Source organism: Cebus imitator, unplaced genomic scaffold, assembly GCF_001604975.1.
Source record: "Cebus imitator isolate Cc_AM_T3 unplaced genomic scaffold, Cebus_imitator-1.0 Scaffold210, whole genome shotgun sequence".
Lineage (NCBI taxonomy): Eukaryota > Metazoa > Chordata > Mammalia > Primates > Cebidae > Cebus > Cebus imitator.
In genome coordinates this window covers 2,260,780-2,281,572 of record NW_016107525.1, presented here as the reverse complement: position 1 = coordinate 2,281,572, position 20,793 = coordinate 2,260,780, and the positions used below count along the sequence as shown (strand labels likewise).

Below are 20,793 nucleotides of genomic sequence, written 5' to 3'. Positions count from 1 at the left end.
AAAAAAAAAAAAGAAAAATAAAAAAAGAAAGATATTATAATAGCACACAGATTCATGTAAATAAGTGGGAATAAAAAGAAAGTTCAATAATAGATATTTTTGAATATATAATAAATATAAACTGTTTTTGTAAGCGTAGAAAATAATGGGGAGGAAATACATATTCCAATACCATTCATTAAATAATCTACCTGTAAATCTGGGTATAAATTGGTCCATAACTCATATTGTATACCAAAATCATAGACAGATTAAAAGTAAATATTGAAGTGAAAACGTTGTAAGCTTTGAATTAATTGGAAGATACAAAAGAGCTGATTTACAACTTTGAATAAATAAAAGCTAAACTGTATATAATTCTGTAAAATATAAAAAAACAAAAATATTTGCAAGTTTATTACACAAGGGATTAATATTGTTAGTATCTGTGCACTGCACAGAGTGTTTTGGAAACATGTAGGTTTGGATAGATAAATGTGCAGAAAAATAAACCATACACGTTAGTGGAAATAAAATTAGTAAAATGGGAAAAACTTTAACATACCAATTGAGAAATGCAAAATTTGAAAGTGAGGTGTCATTTTCCATCTTTTCCATTGGAAATTTAAAAATGACATTGCCTAATACCGTGAAATTTGTACACTACTGTGTTATACTGGTAGCAGTGACTATGTTTGAAAAGCACTTTGGCAGAATATACCAGTCCTTATATCTATTGACCCCTGTGATTCAGTACTTTGGACAGTTTATCCTAAAGAAATTATCCAAAAAGAAGGACAAAGTGTTTCTTTGCAGAATTGTTTATACTAATGAAAAACTGGGTTGGACAGAAACTTTAATTCCAAGTGGGCAGGGCTTAAATTTTGGGCCATACACTCAGGAGTATTATCAGGTAGGTACTAAAATGACTTAGATATGCTGTGTAGAAAATGAAAGCATTCTTCTGATACAGTGGTTAAACAAAATTATACATGTCGTATGATGTACGCTTTCAGTTGTGTACAATGTAATCATGTAATCATATGTTAGATGACAATGTGAAAACCAAGCCTCTATTCTGGTGGGATTTTTAATGACTTATAAAAATTATTCCCAGACTTTATGGGGTAAAAGGAAAATGAGAGTGGCATAGATTTGTAATGTTTTAATGTTATGAATGCTAAAGTATGTTGCTAATTAAAAATGATAATAATTTTTATTGATCATGTTCTGTGGACCAGGAACCCCTTTATGTGTCGTATATTTATTCTTTCATTCTGAAATGCTTGAAGATTTAAAAGGAGGTTTAGGCAGAATATACTTTCTCCATATGATAGAAGGGCTGTGATAGGATGGGACAATTTGAATAGTCCTCTTTCATTCCATTGGAGGTTAAAAATATCTATTATTAGTAATGTAAAAATTATAAGAAAACAGATCTTAATGCTAACAAAACAAAACAGCAACATACATGTCCATTTCTTTGCTTTCTCCACCTCAGGAAATTGACATTGCTGTACTTCCAGATGTCGAAGCCAGAAACCTATGTTTTGTACTTGATTTCTTGCACTTCCTCATTCTCTGCTTCCAATCTGTGACCACATTGTAGCTATTCTATCTGCTAAAATATTTCTGAAACTTATTTGCTCCTTCCCATTCCCCCGTCACCTTCCCAGTTTAGGCCACCATCCACTTCACCTCGATTACAGTAGCAGTTGCCTGACTGGTCTCTTTCCTTCCGTCCTTACCCCCTTTCTTCTATTTGCTACACAAATCTTAACCTGTCACTCACCAGCTTACACAAATCCTCAGTGATTTCACTTTGCTGGATTAAGTCCAAACCCCTTAATGGGGCTTTCAAGGTCTTCATGACTTATATTTATTTGCCAGCATCTGCTCCCCAGCAAATAAATTCATTCCCCCTTTCCTTCTTCTTGCCCCTTTCCCCACCCCTGTCTCTCTCAGTCATGCACATGCAAATGTACACACAAATACACATACCCCCCTACAGCCATACTGAACTTATTCCATTTCCTTGACTCTGTTTTATTCTCTCTTGTCACTGAGTCTTCCAAGGTGCTATGCTCTCCACCTGGAACACTCTCCGTTACTTATCCAACCTCGCCTGAGCTTTTCTCTTATGATCTCTATCTTGCTTATCCTTCAGTTTTCATGTTAGACATTCCTTCTCCTATGAAGGCTTTTTGGACATCTGGGTTCCATCCTCCTATGTGCTACCCAAATACCCCATGCCATACTCTTTATATTTATATTACTGAACAGTAAGGACCACCCAAATAGCATTGTACCTTTTGTTTACTACCATATCCATAGAGTTAGCGGAGTGTCTGGCACATAGTAGATGTGTGGTAAGTATTCACTGAATGAATTTGTATGGTTTGGCCCTGTGTTATCAACTCCTTAAGATTTATATCTTTAACTTCAAATTTGAGCACTGTCTTCTTGGTCATCATATTATTAACAACAAGCACAATGCCGAACACTGTATATTTTCAGTAATGATTGGAAATGAATGAGTGACTCGGTAGGTATTTGAATGAATGATCATTGTAATGGTGACACTTCACCGAGGTTAATGAACATTCCCCCTTTCTTTAAGTTCCTTGAAGGGAACTTCATTTGTCTCTGTTTTATGTACAGTACCTAACGTAGTGTCTTACATGTAGTAGACACTCATTGTATACTTACCTTGAATTCCCAAGACTGACCACTGTGTGTAGAGTTGCAGCTAGTGCTAGCGTTAACTAGGTGATCTTGACCATATCTGGAATTTGACTTTAGCTGGATTTCTCTGTATATTTATGTATGTGTGCCTGTATGCATGGTCATGTCAACATATATCTTTTAAAGAAGTAGACCCGTTTCATATTCATATCTACAGTGACCATTACATCACAATACAACCAGTCAGAGTTCTCTTCTTGTTGGCTGTTGATTTGTTTTACTGTGGTTGTTTTTTGCCTTGGCCTTCCAAAGAACCCTGGACTGTAAACTTTTAAGGCAAGGTTTAAGTCTTGTCCTAATCATTCACTGTGTAGTCAACAAGAAGGTGTTAGGACGTGAGAAAAAAAATTAGCTAAAGGAAATATATATGAGAAATGCTTCATGGGGAAGTTTTTTTTGTCTTTTCTGCTTGAGCATAGAACTTCAGATGTTGTATAATACATATTCTTTCTCCTCCACTTACCTTCATAAATGTGCTTTACTCATAAATGTCTGTCTATAAAGATGTATCCTGGGTCGTCTTTAACAAGTAGGAGGTGGTACATACTTTAATAAACATCATCTTTGTGGTTGAGGTTGAAGAGGTACAAATCTTTCTTGATGATGTAGGAGAGGCCGTACCTGCATTGTTATGAGTGTTTTCTTTGTGTTCTCATTATTCCTTTTTTTTTTTTTTTTTTTTTTTTTTTATTTTTTTTTCCTGTACTATTTTGTACAGCTCCATTCTTATTAATTTTTTTCTTTCACCTCTCAACTCTTTTATTTTCACCCTGTTTTCATGTATTGAAACCATAAAGCCATTTTTATGAGTAAATTTGACCATAACAGTTGGTTCAGCTTTCTTTTTAAAATAATATTTAATGTATTCCACTTATAAAAGTAACAATCTTTAATTTGGAAAATCTGGAAGCAAAGTAAATTTCAAAGATGAAAGTATGTATCTAAAATCCTGCTACTTAGGTATAATTATCATTAACATTGCCATAAATGACTATTTAGAGGACAGAGACATTTTTACATAATTGAAATCATTGTGTATCTAGAGTTTTGTATCTCATTTTAAATAATATGGAGTCAAGTATATATTTCCACATCATTCAAATACTTTAGTGTGGCTCATGCCTGCAATCCCAGCACTTTGAGAGGCCAAGGTGGGCGGACCACTTGAGCCCAGGAATTTGAGCTCAGCCTGGGCAACATGGGGAAAGCCCATCCCCACTAAAAATAAAAAAGATTAGCCAAGCATGGTCGCCTGCACCTGTAGTTTCAGCTACTCAGGATGCTGAGGTGGGAGGAGTGCTTGAGCCCGGGGGGTCAATGCTGCAGTGATACACATTCATGCCATTGCACTCCATCATGGGAGACAGAGTGAGACTTTGTCTCAAAACATTTTTTAATGGCTGCATAATATTCCATTTTAAATAGATGAGCAAAGTTTACCTCTTTATTTTGCTATATTTGCACTGTTGAAAGTATTTAAAAGTTTATTTATTGTAAAGATGATGTCATGTATAACTTAGAACATGAAGCTCTATCTACAGTTCAGATTGTTTCCTGTGAAAGATTCCTAGAAGTAGCATTATTAGGTCAAAAATATGTCATACTTTTTGAAGCACTTAGTTGTTTTTGTTTTTGTTTTAACCTCATGGCTTTCCAGAAATGTAATGCCAAATCTGTCCATTGCTATCAACATTGTAAAAGAATATCCATCTTACCACATGGGTAGGGCTTTTTAGTTTCTTTAACAGTATTTTAGTTTATTTAACAGAATATTAACAGAATACTGTTAAAAGTGGATAAAAATGGATAACTGTGTACTGTTATCAAATTAAACAAAGAATATTATTTGGCATACATGTTTGAATCTTGTTCTCAAGGCAGTGGATACATGGTGTGTTTCCTTACACTTGAAATCTCTTGTGTTTGTGTGCTGGGTTGTTATTCTCTGAAATTGCATTACTGTGTTAAATCCCCAAACTAAAGCAATTAATTTTTTTTGTAAGTTCTGTATCTTTGTGGCCTTGACAGCTGAACCAGTCCTTTGGAGAATAAGCAATCCTGGACTGTATTTTAGGACAATGAGAACTGCCAAAGTCACGAGAGAGAAAGACTAATGGATAGGACACTGGACTAGAAATCAAATGCCCTAGGTTCTGTTCCTACATCCATTTGTCATTGTGTATCATGGCCAAATTTGATTAAAGAACTTTCCCAATCTGTAAAATGGGGATAATATGTCTTACCTTACAGGGATGCTAAAGGGATTACTGAAATATGTTTTTCAAATACATTTTGTGTTCTTCCAAAAGAGCTCTAATATTAGGAACCAAATACTAAAATATACCTAAAATCTGAATGGTAGAAATTAACTATTATACTTTCAACAGTTTTGAACCCCAGATTATTAAGAACTAATACTTAGTGAAGAAGGACAGATAGTCAACAGATGAATAAAGAAAGCACCAAATAATAATGAGCCTCCAAAAGACTAAAACATTGAGTGTTCTTTTTTGTTAAGATGCCGTTTTTACCCATTTATGCCAGAGGCTGCACATTTTTATGTGAAAAATCATATCTTAGTGATAACTTTGAGCAGTAGGATATAATAACTCCCACAAGCTTAGCATTCCAAGAATGGAACACTAGGCATAAGTAGGTTGATGGTGGGCCACATCATATCGGGTGGCCAGAGAAGGGCTGTGCCATGAGAGTATATTTGAATGATGGGAAGGAGACAACTATGCTCAAATTCAGGAAAGGGGCCCTCTAAGCAAAAAGAAGAACACATGCAAAGGTCCTAATGTGAGAATGGGTTTTGAGTATTTGAGTGCCAGATAAGAGACCAGTATGGAAGTTAGTAGTTTGGGTTGGTGGGGAGGAGGGAATCAGATGAAGTTATAGAAAGAGGTAGGGGAAACATTGCCCAGGGCCTTGCAGGCCCCTGGAAGGAGTTCAAATAGTTCACAGTTTGGAACTCTCATACTTCCTAGCTGTGTGACCACAGGTAAGTTTTTTTAACTTTTGTGAATTTGTGTTCCCATTTATAAAATGAGCATAATTATTGCTTTTCAAGGTGGCTTCTAAGGATTAGGATAATAAATTGTGTACAGTGAATGATACATAGTACACTCAAGAATTGGATGTTGTGGTTGATGATGTTTGGACAGGCAATAAATGTCCATATATACCTAACTGCGTATCAGCATAGGGTGGACACTTTACATTTATTTATATTTAAATCCTTAATTCTATAAGGTATCATGAAACTGGGAAAAATTGTTACTTGTGCAGTTAAACAGAGGTCTTAAGTAGCAGACACTGGATTCATATCAAATTTTCATGACTCTAAAATTAGTTACCCCTCCCTCCTGTATCATATCAAGGAAGTCAATCAATTGTAATGCGTTGGTGGCTTTTGTATGTAAATATAATTTGTGACCAGCGATGATTTTAGGGATGAGGTCAGTCTTTGACCTTGTATGAACAGCTCTTGCCAGGCGGGAACTTCGTGCATGTTCATATTCCTCTTAGTGCTTAGGATCATGCCTCATTCCTCCTAGAATCTCTTATTATATTCCTTGACTAACTGGATCTGCATAACAATATTAATACTTGCCTGCAACATGCCCCAATTTTTAAAATAACCTAAGAAATCTTCAGGTTTTTTCTTTTTGCAAGGTTTCTTATTTTTCCCAAAGACATACCTCATATAGCAGTCTTTTGAGAGTATTTTGCCCTTAATTGTACTAGTTGGAAGTATCAGAATAGTGCATTAACCTACTGAGCTCCAGATGGCTGACTTCTTTTGTTATTTTATCTTGTCTTGTTTAAAGGAATATAGAATTGGCAGCAGAGCCCACTAACTGATGTGAGATTTGGTTATCATAAATTTTATGTTTAATATCAAGTAAACATGCACTTAAAAATCCTATGAGTTGTACTTTTTATTCTTTGCTGTACAAAATCTTCACTGAATAGATTTGATAAGTTGAAAGGCTCATTCATTTTGTGAGAAAGTTTATGAGATTATTGATTATATTACCTATTGAAAATATTTAGTATCTATATTGTACCTTGTACCTTGGATTGTAGAAGAAAGAAACGAAGCCTTTTGGAGGTATGCATGTGCATGTCTGTTGAATTGTTAGAGTATATTAATTTTTTTCTCTGAAAAGTAAATGACACGCTAGAATAATAAATTGTATAATGTGGACCATGAAAAAATATTATTTCTAAAATAATTATTTTGAGGAAACAGAAATGTGTGTTCCCTTATATTCAGATTCACAACTTAGGTCCTTAGAGGTAAGAATGCTACCAGCAGAAACAGATGGCTGGTAATCTATAAAAATAATGCCATCATGTTGGGTAATGCTATACTGCTGTTTCTATTGACATAACCTCTAACTATGACATGACATTAGCACTTATGGGCCAGTACATTGTTTGTACTTTTATAAAAACCCTCTGAAGTCTAAATGCTGGAGTGCTAGCTGAATATTCTTATCAGTTTATTTATTTATTTTTTTTTTTGATGGAGTCTTGCTCTGTCACCCAGGATGGAGTGCAGTGGCACAGTCTTGGCTCATTGCAACCTCCACCTCCCAGGTTCAAGTGATTCTTCTGCCTCAGCCTCCTGAGTAGCTGGCACGTGCCACCACACCCAACTAATTTTTTGTATTTTCAGTAGACATGGAGTTTCACCATGTTGGCCAGGCTGTTTTCGAACTCCTTACTGCAAGCGTTCTGCCCAGCTCAGCCTCCCAAAGTGTTGAGATTACAGGTGTGAGCCACTGTGCCTGGCCAGGTTGTTCTTTGAAGTTAGGATAGGACTTTGGGGTAAGCAGTATTTCATGATATTCACTGTATACCATTTAAGAACTAAAATCGGTTCATGCAGCAAGGATGAATTATTTATCACAAAAGGCTTGAATAACCTATAAGTCCCTCACTGCTATAGGAAATAAACACAAATGTTTGAATTTGTTAGGTAAAATTAGTTTATTGAAATCCCCCGAAAATCAACTTCCATATATTCTTTGAATTTACATATATTAATACATATAGTAATACAAATCATTTCTCTTTTAACTGTTAAGCAGGAGAGTATCCCACTAAGATTCTATTTGATTTCAAAGATGTCAGTGTTGACTTTAAATATTTAAATTATATTGTTTACATGGCATCATAAGATACACACTATGGCAGTATCTCTTATACAACTTATCCAATATACATGTTAAATACAAACACAATAAAATTTAAATTAACATTATTTTAAGTAATAAATCATTTGTTCACTGTAAATTTCAAATTACAATATGAATATACTACAGTGCAGGCACTTTTGGGTTCTCTGGGCCTACCATGCCATAGGATAACCCAATTCTACCACTAGTGTTCTCTGTTGGATCTATGGTTAAATTTTGATTGGTATAGCATGCTGCGATGTCATTTGGTCTTTATTTTGATACACAGGCGTTTTCATACTAAGGCCATCTCATTAGCCAGAGAGAATGAAAGTTGTACTACCTGGTAACAGTGTGCATATATGGATGCTGAGATTAGTTGGCAGGACTTGGTTATAAGGGAGTTATCTAGATGATCCAGCTTATGCTTATATTATGTTATATTAAGAAATGAAACTGCAGAATTTTAACATTAGCTTACAGGACTCAGGGATGATTAAGGCTATATACAGGGATCCCAGTTTGAGTAACACTGCTGAGACTCCAGGTGTGTTGATCTACTACCAAATCCCCCAAAACAGCATGCTGTTTTACGACTTAATGTTTATTGTAACTTCTGACTGAAATGGCCCTATCTACCTTTGGTGAACAGGTTTTATAGCTTGGCAGACCTTCTTCCCCCAAATAAAGTCAAGTCCTTTAACCCCCAAACTCCTTTACTACCCCCTGTCTATTTCAAGGGCGCTTATCACACTGACAGTGGTCTGCTTATTGTTGCTTACCACACCGGAATAAGCTCTTCTGGAATGTTGGGGCTATGTCTTTGCTTATCTCTGTACTCTCAGTGCCTGGAACATCATGGGAACCCAATTCATGTTGACTAGTAATATTCTAATACAGAAAGGATACCATATGCACAATAAGAGATAGATGCCTTGTGTCGCTGTATTTTAGTTTGTGAAGAAACTGAGACTCTGTATAATCAATATGTGTGCAGAGAATACAGTGCCCAATTAAAATTTTATACTTTAAAGAAGAAAAGCTTTTGCTTTAGTGTGCATCTAGTGGCATATTCCGAATCATAGATTCAACAGAGCAGGACTTTTGGGATCATCTAGATCAGAGGGTTTAAAACCTTATTTTACTTAACATCAGAGCAGCTTATTCATAAGAAATCATATGTGGGATATTAGTAAATTAGAAGATAAATGTGTAAAGGCCTTCATTATTTGGGGAGCAAAGGACTTGGGAACTCTACCCATGAGCCTTCCTGTTTGCACATTCTCTCCTTACCCTCCAAGGCAACCCTGAAAACACCTCAAGGAACTCCATGGATCCCCAGAATAGTTTGAAAATAATGGTCTTCTCCTACCTAAGGTAGGAATAATTTTCCAGCATCTCAGAAAGACCTAGTGGCAGATCTTTGCTTGAATAATTTGGGTGAACAGAAACTAATAATTTTGTAACATGAATAGTTAACTAGGCAATTGTTAATGAAAATACTCACTAAATTAATGATAAAATAATATATAATGGCACCAAACATTAGTTATGTTTGACCAGGATCCTTATTTCACCCTTACAACAAGCCTGAAGGGGGTAGATGCTTTATTGTTCCCATTTTGCCAGTAAGTAGCCCCAGGCCCAGGAAGTCAAGTAATTACTTGACTAAATTCAGGCAGCTGTTAAGAGTAAGGAAAATTTTAGACGCTTTTGCCCACTTTTCCCTTTTTGTTATAATCTTCCTTTGGGAACAAATTGTGCCCTTTTGAAGATGGTTTTGTACTGCCCTCAGAGAGCAACTCTATAGTTTGGGTTCTAGCCTTGCTTCTGACAGTTACATATAATCTCAGACAAGACATGACTTCTCCATGACTCAGTTTTCACAGTTGAAGAAAAAAATGGTTTCAGCAATATTTTCCCTCCTGTTAGATTCAGAGGAAATAGTATGCAAGAAAAGTTGTGAAAACTGTTTTTGCTATAGAAGTGTAAGGTATCCTTGATCTCCAAATCTGTGAATCCCATTCAGTGCTGGAGGCACACATCCATTTATTAACATGTCAGTTAGTTACATTTCTTTTTATTTTTTCCTTGTTTTCCTGTCCTTTGGCTATTTTACTGTTGATGTACTACCTCCCATCAGCAGGTAGACAAGGAACTGATAAAATTCAGTGTGTTCGTTTTGTCTGATAACACTTACTAAAATGTTTAAAAGGCTAGCATTTTGAAAATAATAGGGTAATTTTTTTGTTTTGTGGAAGGAATATTTATTTCCTTTATAATTTATAACTTCATTATCTACTTAAAATGTAGTTTATATCTAGGCTGTAGGAAACATTTATAATCCACAAAAGTATTATTAAACTTGCTTTGTTACACCGTCTAAAGTTACTCTTGGAATTAAATTTACTAAGTGGCAAAGCAGAGAGGGAAACCATTTTATTTAAATACCTTCATAATTTTGCCTCAACATAACAAATGTTAGTGAGTCTTACTGTTGTTCCTATCTTTAAACAGTACAATGAAGAGATTGCCTACGTGAAATATATTGATTATGCTGTTGGACATTATCATTGATCAAATCCCGCCCATTTTTTAAAGTCATTATTTACATAGATGAACTTTCTCTATTTAAAATGGTAGTATACTTTTTCTTCTTTCCTAAGATAGTGGATGGAGAAAATGCAGTGTAATTCCAAAACAGAGGTAACAGGCTTCTAGAGGGGCTTTTACTTGTTTTGTGCTATGGGCCCCTCTGAAAGTCTGGTGAATCTATGGGAACTTTCTTAGAATCATATTTTTAGATGTAAAACATAAAAGACATAGGATTATAAAGGAAACCAATTACATTAAAATGTACTTATAAAATTGTTTTTAAAAATTATGACACATTCCAGAGATATAAACATGTATGTTCACACAAAAACTTGTGTGTGGATGTTCATAGGTTTATTTGTAGTAGGCCAAAACTGGAAACAGCCTAAATGTTCTTTAACAGGTGAATGGTTGAATAAACTGTAGTATCCATGCTATGGAATACTGTATGGCAATAAACAGGTACAAACTATTGACATACACAGTAACTTGTGTGCCTTTCCAGGGCATTAAGCTGAATGGAAGAAGCCCATGTGTCCAAAGGTTACATATAGTATGATTTCATATAAACGATATGTTTTTTTAAATGGGTACATAGTAGGTGTATATACTTAAGGAGTACATAAGATATTTTGATACAGGCATGCAATGTATAATAATCACATCAGGGTAAATGGATTGTCTATCACCTCAAGCATTTATTTATTTGTTATAAACATTCCAACAAATTATTTTGGTTATCTTTAATTGTGTAATAAATTATTGTTGACTATAGTCACCCTGTTAGGTGCTATCAAATGCTAGATCTTACTCTGTCAAACTATACTTTTGTACCCATTAACTATCCCCACTTCTCCTACCCACCCACTTCCCGGCCTCTGGCAACTATCATTCTACTGTCTATCTCCATGAGTTCAATTGTTTTAAATTTTTGCTCTCACAAATGAGAACATGAGATGTTTGTCTTTCTGTGACTGGCTTATTTCAGTTAACCTAATGTCCTTCAGTTCCATCCACATTGTTGCAAATGACAGGATCTCATTCTTTTTTTATGGCTGAATAGTTTTCCATTATGTATATGTGCCACATTTTCTTTATCCATTTGTCGGTAGATGGACACTTAGGTTGCTTCCAAACCTTGGCTATTGTGAATAGTGCTGCAATAAATATGGGAGTGCAGATAGCTCTTTGATATACTGATTCTTCTTTTTGGTATATACCCAGCAGTGGGAATGCTGGACCAAATGGTAGCTCAATTTTATTTTATTTTATTTTTTAGGAACCTCCATACTATTCTCCATAGTGACTTTTCTAGTTTACATTCCCACCAACAGTGTATGAGGGTTCCCTTTCCTCTACATCTTCGCCAGCATTTGTCATTGCCTTTCTTTTGGGTGGATACAAGCCATTTTAACCGGGGTCAGATGATATCTCATTGTAGTTTTGATTTGTTCTCCAAGGGTGAATGATGTTGAGCACCTTTTCATATACCTGCTTGTCCTTTGTATGTCTTCTTTTGGGATATGTCTACTGAGATCTTTTGTCCATTTAAAAAGATTGGATTATTAGATTTTTTTTCTATTGAATTGCTTGAGATCCCTAAATATTTTGGTTATTAATCTCTTGTCAGATGTATGTGTAGTTTGCAGATTTTTTTTTCTATTTTGTTGTCTCTTTGTTGACTGTTTGCTTTGCAGAAGCTTTTGAACTTGATGTGATTCCATTTATAAATGATACTTTAAAAAATGATAGAAATAGAGAATAGGTTAGAGGTTGCTGTGGTAGAGGGTTGTGGGAGGGAGATGGGTGTTGTTATGAAAGGCCAACATGGGAGATCCTTGTGGTGATGGAACTATTCCGTATCTTGGTTGTGGTGTTTGAATACCTGAATCTATGCATGATAAAACTGCATAGAAATGCATATATGTACAATACATACAAGTAAGTACAAATAAAATTAGGGAAATTTGAATAATATAGATGGGTTTTATCAATGCCAGTATCCCAGTTGTGATACCAAAATATAGATTAGCAAGATGTTACCATTGGAAGAAACAAGGAATCTCTCTGCATTATTTCTTACAACTGCATGCATATTTCCAATATTTCAAAATAGTTTCATTAAAAAATTGAGACACAGTAATTGTACTTCTTTACAATATTTGTTAAATGACAGGATAAAGTGTCAGGTTGTATAACTCAAGTAATTTTGAAGAAGTGATAAGCATAAATGATAGTTAACGTATTTTCACAAATGCAGTGTGTGTGGTACAACAGGAAAATACATGTGACTTCGTGACTAAGTTATAGGGGCTGCTAATACCACTGGAATCTGTTTCCTATATTCATAGTTAAAAGAAGTACTAGATTTAAGTAAGAGGTTACTGAAAATATTTTTTCCTTTCCAAATTTACGCATCCCCTAAATTTAGACCCTAGGATAATAACCACTGACTTTATATCTTTTTACGTTTCATTATCTGATATATCTCAAAGGCCTCTGTCAAAAGAGAAACATAATGTGTAGTTGTTTTGCCTCAAGTACCATGGATGATGATAGAGGCTCATAGAAAATGCTAGTAGACACACTTTACAATTTTAAAGATTTACTTGCTATTATTCACCCATATGTACATTGTTCATCATAATTGCTTGACACTAGTTTTAAAGAGAAGTATGTGTTGATTTAAAATATAGAATAGACCACACATTATTGATATGAAAAAGAAATATGTCAAATTGATTGCTTATTATCCAGATTGACTAATATTGAATATCATTAATTTGTTTTGCTAATAAATCAGTTAATGATGGTTTAGCCTTCAATTGTCCATATCTCTGAGAGTATCTAGATCAAATGAGGGTGTTGTTTTGCAAGATATGAAGGTTAGTGTTTTGGGAATAACATTCTACTTTAAATATCACCTTTTTGTTTCATTTAATGTTAAAGTTTAAAATTTTTGGAATATTTAACTGAGCAATTATTTGAAATTATTGTCAAGTATTTTCCTCTATACTCGATAGGTTAAATACGTCTTTCATAACAAAAGAAAAAACAATAGGGACACAGAATTAGAAACTATGTTTAGAGTTTGTGTACTTGACATTTCTAATACAGGTTGAGCATCTCTAATCCAAAATCTAAAATGCTCCAAATTCCAAAACTTTTTGAGAACCAACATGATGCCACAAATGCAATATTCCACCTCACCTCATATGTTGAGTCACAGGTAAAAACATAGACGAAACTTTGTTTCTGTGTATTATCTTCATGCTGTGTGTATAAAGTACATATGCAACATAAATAAATTTCATGTTTCAGCTTGAGCCCTGTTCCCAAAATATCTCATCATGTATTTGCCAAGATTACAAAATTGGAAAAAATCTGAACTCTGAAACACTTCTGGTCCCAAGCATTTTGAATAAGGGCTACTCAATCTGTAATACAAGTGCTCAAAAAATTATCTAAATATTTGTTCTGTGATGGCCTAAGAGTCTGTAATTTGGGAGTGAAGTGCCCAATTGATATTTAATATACAGAAGCTTCAATAAGTGAACAATAAATGATTTCATCATAGAAAATCTTATACTTTTCTTTCATTAAACATTTCAGCTAATCATACTTTAGTAAAGTTACTCATTCTTTTGGGGAAAATGGCATATACAATCTGAAGAATTATGATGCTTCTACATTGCTGTAGAAAAGCTTTTATCACCCCTGCCCTATAATTTGGGATATATTCTCTCGTTTTGCCTATTATTTTCATCCTCTGAAAAATGCCTTAGTTAGAAACAGTGTTTCCTGCAATGGGAAATGACACGATATGAAGTTGATCTCATGACAGTAATTTTCTGTGTAGGGTTTTTTCTTACAGACTTCAACTGATAATATGTATCTTTTACTCTACATTTTTTGTACAGTTAAAAAATTTTTGATGCAAATTGCATATTAATTATTTTATCATAATAGAAATTGATTTTAAGATATTTTTTGGTACATAAATTACTTAACTCTAAAACTCTTCCAGTAAGAGATGACTTTCTTACATAAATGGAGGGAAGCCATCTAAAGGTTCTGCAATATATAGCATTCTCTATTCCACCAAATACATTGCTATCAGAATAAATAAGTAGATTCACTTGGATAGGGCCCTCATTTTGTGTTTCCCTTTCCTCCTTGTACTCAAAGAACTGATGATGATGAAAATAGCTTTTTGATTTCTTATGATTCGAAAGCTACGGGAGCCTCTCCAAGAAAAACACTGTGAACGTTTGAGGATATAATCCCAAATATATTAATCTATAGCATTGTATTTTCAGAGAACACAATGATAGATAAGAAACTCATTTGATTAAAATAGCCGAAGAAATGGAATTCATCATTAGGATTTATAAATCATAGTCAATAACACTAACAAAATTACTGTTTTCATGAAAATATTGTCCTTCCTATTTGAAGATGACACCCCGATAATAATTGTTCTCTGTGTGCATGTAGCTGAAAAGACCCATGTACAATCAATAGTTCTATCCAGTGTCTGCAGCAAGATACCTTTACAGCTAAGAACTATAAACCCTTTTCTCAAATTATAAGTAAATCTGTTTTTACATTAAAGAATGACAGATCATGCTCAGACTAAGTCCATCTAAACTCAGAAGTACTTATCTCCACTGCACACTAAAAGTGTTCTTTCTTAGAATATTGTTTCTCTGCTGTTGATTTTAACATTTCATGTCAGAGCAAGGGGAATCTGTGATTGTTAAACTAACCCAAACTACCTTTTGATTCTTTGTGTGCTGTCTTACAATAATATTAGCAGTCACATTGACTAGTATCTCCATCCTATTGATTTTCAAATTAAGAAATGGCTTCAAATTAGGAAAGCTTCGTTCACCTAGGTTTGGAATAGCGTGATGTACGCTAATTGCTAACTTTGTCTGCATTATTTTTTAAAGATCAAATGGGCACAGTGGTAATTTTCATTAATCTCATACAGAGCAGCTAATTAAAATTTCCATTATTACCCATCCATTATCTAGTTGTTTCCTTTGTTCAGTATCAGAACAGGATGTTAATAAGCCATTCTTGTATTACAGCCCTATTAAGCATTGCAAGAATTAATGTATTGCACTGTTTTGTTTTTAGGTGATTTTTAAAATATTATCTTGCACCGTGTTGATTATGCTGAAGGCACTTTGATACCTTGACATTTTGTAATAGAGATTTCTGAATTAAATACTTGTTGCTTTAACATTTTATTCAATATTGAGAAAAGTAGTATATAGTAGAGAAAGAAGCTATCCAAGGACCAGAATATTTGCTTTAGTCTCATACTCTCTTGCCTATGTGAACTTAGGCAATTACTTGGATTCCTCATTTTTGTAATAAGGATATTAAAAGAACTAATCTTTAAAGGCCAGTCCAGCCTTAGCTTGCTGTCATATTTTCATAATTTTCAAATAGGAACTTATGTTAAAATCTCAAAGTCCTTCTAAGCTTGGTAAAAGGCATTTGTTCTATAAAGTTGTATAATCTCTGTCACGCTCCAGTAGATTTTTTGCTTCCATTCCATATAATCACAGAGTATCCTGAATTATATAATTTAAGCTTGTTTCTAAGACTTTGGTGGGGAGGGGGCCACAAAGTGATGGGCTGGCTCAGTTATCCATAAGGAGTACTTCGGCAGTGCCCTTATGTCCCAATTAGACTAATCCTGTAGGGAATCAATTAGAAAAAGGGAACCAACGTTTTCTGAGTAGCTTATTCTGTGTCCATGAAATGCCCAATATGAAATACTTGTTTTAGGCCCTTTATATTGCATTGTCTTACTTAATCCTCGTAACAAACATGAAGGGTAGGTATTTTATTTCCCCTTTGTTATGGATGAACAAACAGGTTTACAGAGATTAGTTAAGTACTCACCCAAAGATTACTAGAAGGTAAATGACTGGGGCCATCATTCAAACCAGGTCATGAAATCTGAGCTGTCCTCAGCATGCCATATAGTATCTCAGTTTACCTGTTTTATATTCAGCATCTCTGAATATATTATAACTGAAAGTCTCAGAATTATAATATTCTGAAGCAAAGCTAAGCTTAGAATCTTCAGCATGTTGAAACTCATCACTCATTCACCCATTTGTTTATTCTCCATCCATCCATCCATCCATCCATCCATCCGCCCACCCATCCATCTATCCATTCATTCAGGAAATATGTATTGAGCCCTTAAACACTGTCTTAAGATCTGAGGATATAAGGCAGACAAGAATCCTGTTTTATAAGAGCGTATGTTTTAGTGTAGAAGGCAGTAAACAACTAAATTACCAAAATAAATTTTCATAGAGGTAATACTGTAAATTATATTTAAAATGATGTTGCAATGATAACTAGAATAGGGGATGGGGAGAAGACTGTGGGATTGAGATTAAAATGATAGGCGCCAGCAATGGAAAGATTGGGGTAAGGGTCTTCAAGGCAGAGAGAAAACTGCAAAATTCAAAGGTCTCTCAACAGGGTTAAAGATCAGTAGTGCCTTTTTATATATTAATTTAAAAATAACTTTGAGTAGTATATGACTACAGACTTGAAAATTTTAATTCCTTTTACTCATAGCTTTCAGACTGATACATGTAGTAAATAGATCCCTTGTTAGTGATGAACTTTGTATTGTTGTAGAAAGTGAGTTGGCCATGCAAAAATAAAACTATAAATTTGAATTTGCAAAGTTAAGCTTTAAATATTTACTTGCTGTTATTCCTTGTGAAATAATAGATGGGTAAGGAAATTACAGGAATGTGGACATGATCTCTCAGTGATAGCTTTACTTACTATGCCACTTAGGTGATGACGATTCCAGTGTACTTTTTTATTTGGCAGGGAGACAGAGTCTTGCTCTGTGGCTCAGGCTGGAGTGCTGTGGCAGGATCTCACCTCACTGCAACCTCCGCCTCCTGGGTTCAAGCGATTCCCGTGTCTCAGCCTCCCAAGTTGCTGGGATTATAGGCATGTGCCACCACGTCTGGCTAATTTTTATGTTTTTAGTAGAGACAGAGTTTCACCACGTTGGCCAGGCTGGATTTGAACCCCTAACTTCAAGTGATTCTCCTGTCTCAGCCTCTCAAAGTGCTGAGATTCCAGGCATAAGCCACCATGCCTGGCCCATCCAGTATATTTTTAACATCTACTGTATCTCATAGCAAAGCAAGAAATATCAAGTCAGTGGCCATTATACAAAATATGGGAGCTAAAAGTATGAAATTGTATTCCTTGTTCTGCAGTTATTATGGAGAGATTCAATAACAGCACACTTTTATTGAGGTTCACTAAATTCATGAACTGTGTCTGTTATGTGTCATAGATGGAGTTCCCAATGTAGAAGTGAGGCAGACACAAATAATGACCTCTACCACAATATTCTAAGTGCTATAATAATGATAATATTGCCACAGCACTAAGGGAATAGAGTTCCCCTATATGTTGTAAGTCTTTATCACACTTTAAAATTTTAGAATATAATGGCGTTTTTTAAATTCAGAAATTAAGAATGATTAACAATTTCTACATTGAGAAGGCATTCTCAATAAAAACCCAAATAGTGTAAAACCATAGGGAATTAATTTCTCATTATTAACATTGTTTTCTTTTTACATGCCATATCCTCTAATGATAATACTTCTACTCAATGGGAAAAAAATCTGTTCCTTATGATCTCCTTATACTATTTCCTATGATATTATATCTTTATGATATTATTTTGTTTATGGGTAAGTATCCTTAGATACTTAGCAGAAACTGAGTGTAATTTATATGAACCTGTAAAATGGGACTCAAGCTGGAGTCTTAATTCAGGGATATACATTAATAGTATAGGAAAGGGGCAGTTATGATTAGGTATGTCTAGAATGTGAAACTATGAGATATTAGTATAGTGGATGTGTTGACAATGTTATTCTCCCAGCTTTTCTCTGAACTGCTTATATAGTTATAGCAAGATGATGAAGTTAAGGAGCTGTGATAAGTTCTAGAAATAACTCCATGTATATTGGAAATTAAGTTAAAAACTAGTCACTATCAGATAAATGTATTTAGTGACTTTTTAAGATTAATCTACAACCTGAGAGTAACAGAAAGGAATAATTGGGAACTGGTGAATGCTTTCGACTGATTTGATTAATTAACATGCTAATTGGAGACTATATTGTTTTACATTTTAATAACTTTTCAGTTATTTTTTTAGAAAGGCTGATATTTTGATATCTTTTAATAGATTTGGATTATGTATAATGATATATATTACATTTTATTTGCTGGATTTTGTGGAATAGAATATACATAACTAGGAAAATTAATAAGATGATTTTTGAATGCTTATCCTCTGGGTTAAGGAGGACCAGCTAATATTAATTCTAATGCCTGAATTGTAAATTTAAGCACTCCTGTCAATGACACTTTATGTAATTCAAGTTCATATCCTATTCAGGTTATGAGCACCAGCACTGTAATTTTTTTTTAAATTAGGTTGAGGAAAATGTCGAGATACAGACAACACAATTTTACCACATCAATTCTGTGATCAATAATTTTTAATGCATAGCACTTGGCACACATTTTTATGTAATAAAATATGCTATACACTATTTTACTTAAAAAATTTTAAAACATTGTTTAAAATGGTATCTTTGTTTATTTTATAGGGTGGGCTGAAAAACAGCAAACATGAATGCACTCTGTCTTCACAAGAATATGTGCATGAATTACGATCGGGTATATCAGATGAGAAACTTCTTAATTGCCTAGAATCCCTCAGGGTTTCTTTAACCAGCAATCCTGTCAGGTAGGTTGTTCTGATCATTTTGGTATGATTCATATAATTGTTTGGGAATATAACAAGTTTTGTTATTTAAACCTCAAGATTTTCTGACTAAAAGTCTGATGTTAATAAAACAGCCGAATATGATTGTGAAGTTGTAAACATTAAAAAATATCTGTAGTTAATTGGATCTCTAGTAATGTACAATTTTAAGAATACAAATATTAACATAGAGCCAGAAGTTAAATATTCACATTTACATGAAAATCTATTTGTGGGCTCAGTTAATTATCATATATTTATTTATAAAGCCAATAAAGTATGTTTGCTCCATGATTTTATTCTTTTAAAACTTGAAAGGTCTGTATAACTTCATGTTCTTCTATGTTTTATATATATTCTTCACACATTTCTGTAATTTTGAGAAAAGAAAAAATAATTTAACCAATAAAAGAAATGAGAGCATTAATAAACTCCTCAAAACTCTCCTCATTTAGGCTATTAACTAACTAGAGAGGATTGTTAGGAGGAGGTTACTTGCCAATGGTGGATTCCAATAACTGTAGTTTCTTTATTAACCATTATAAAAGACTTTAAATCAGTAACACCCAAAATAAAATGTTTTATAAAGAAAAGCAAAATTTCAGTGAAATATCAAAACATTCTTGGCCGGATATGGTGGCTCAGGCCTATAGTCCCTGAACTTTGGGAGGCTGAGGCAGGTGGATCACTTGAGTCCAGGAGTTCAAGACCAGCCTGGCCAACATGGTGAAACCTCATCTCTACCAAAAATACAAAAAAGTCAGCCAGACGTGGTGGTGTGTGGCTGTCGTCCTAGGTATTCAGGAGGCTGAGGTGGGAGGATCACCTGAGCTTGGGAAGTGGAGGTTGCAGTGAGCCCAGATGGTGCCACTGCACTCCAACCTGAGAAACAGAGCAAGACCTTGTTTAAAAAAAAATTTTTTTTTCTCTGTGATTTGTTTATACAACTGCTAGAATCTTAAGTTCAGAATTTACTCTGTAAGAGCATATGGAAAACTTACTGTGATTTTATCCATGTTTTACGTTATATATAATAGGCCTAAGTCTTGTACTTTTCCGTCCTGTCCACAGAGCCTTGAAAATAATTTAGAACTCAGTCATTCAGTTTGGATTTATGTATAAATTGAAATATACTAATTACTTATGTATAGTACACTTGGCAAAATAGCTGGAAAATTGCAATTTTAAAATAACAAAAAATTTTTTAAAAGCCAGTGTTACGATGTGACTTATCTTAGAGTATGATAATCGTTGAAAGACGATTGCCTAGCTTTTTTTTTTTTTTCGGGGGTGGGGGGAAGGTGTTTCATTTGCCACCCAGACTGGAGTGCAGTGCAGTGGCACGATCTCGGCTCACCACAACCTCCACCTCCTGGGTTCAAATGGTGCTCCTACCTCAGCCTCCCTAGTAGCTGGGATTACAAGTGTGCA

At 34.4% G+C, this 20,793-nt stretch overlaps 1 protein-coding gene across 9 annotated transcripts in view; it reads left to right on the top strand.

The window, feature by feature from the left end:
- DIAPH2 (diaphanous related formin 2) overlaps nt 1-20,793 on the top strand; it is a 914,924-nt gene that overhangs the window by 177,775 nt on the left and 716,356 nt on the right. For all 9 annotated transcript variants that reach the window (XM_017548566.2, XM_017548564.2, XM_037745740.1 and 6 more), the window contains one exon: nt 19,205-19,344. In XM_017548566.2, coding sequence (XP_017404055.1) covers nt 19,205-19,344 — 140 coding nt within the window. The remainder of the gene's footprint in view (nt 1-19,204; nt 19,345-20,793) is intronic.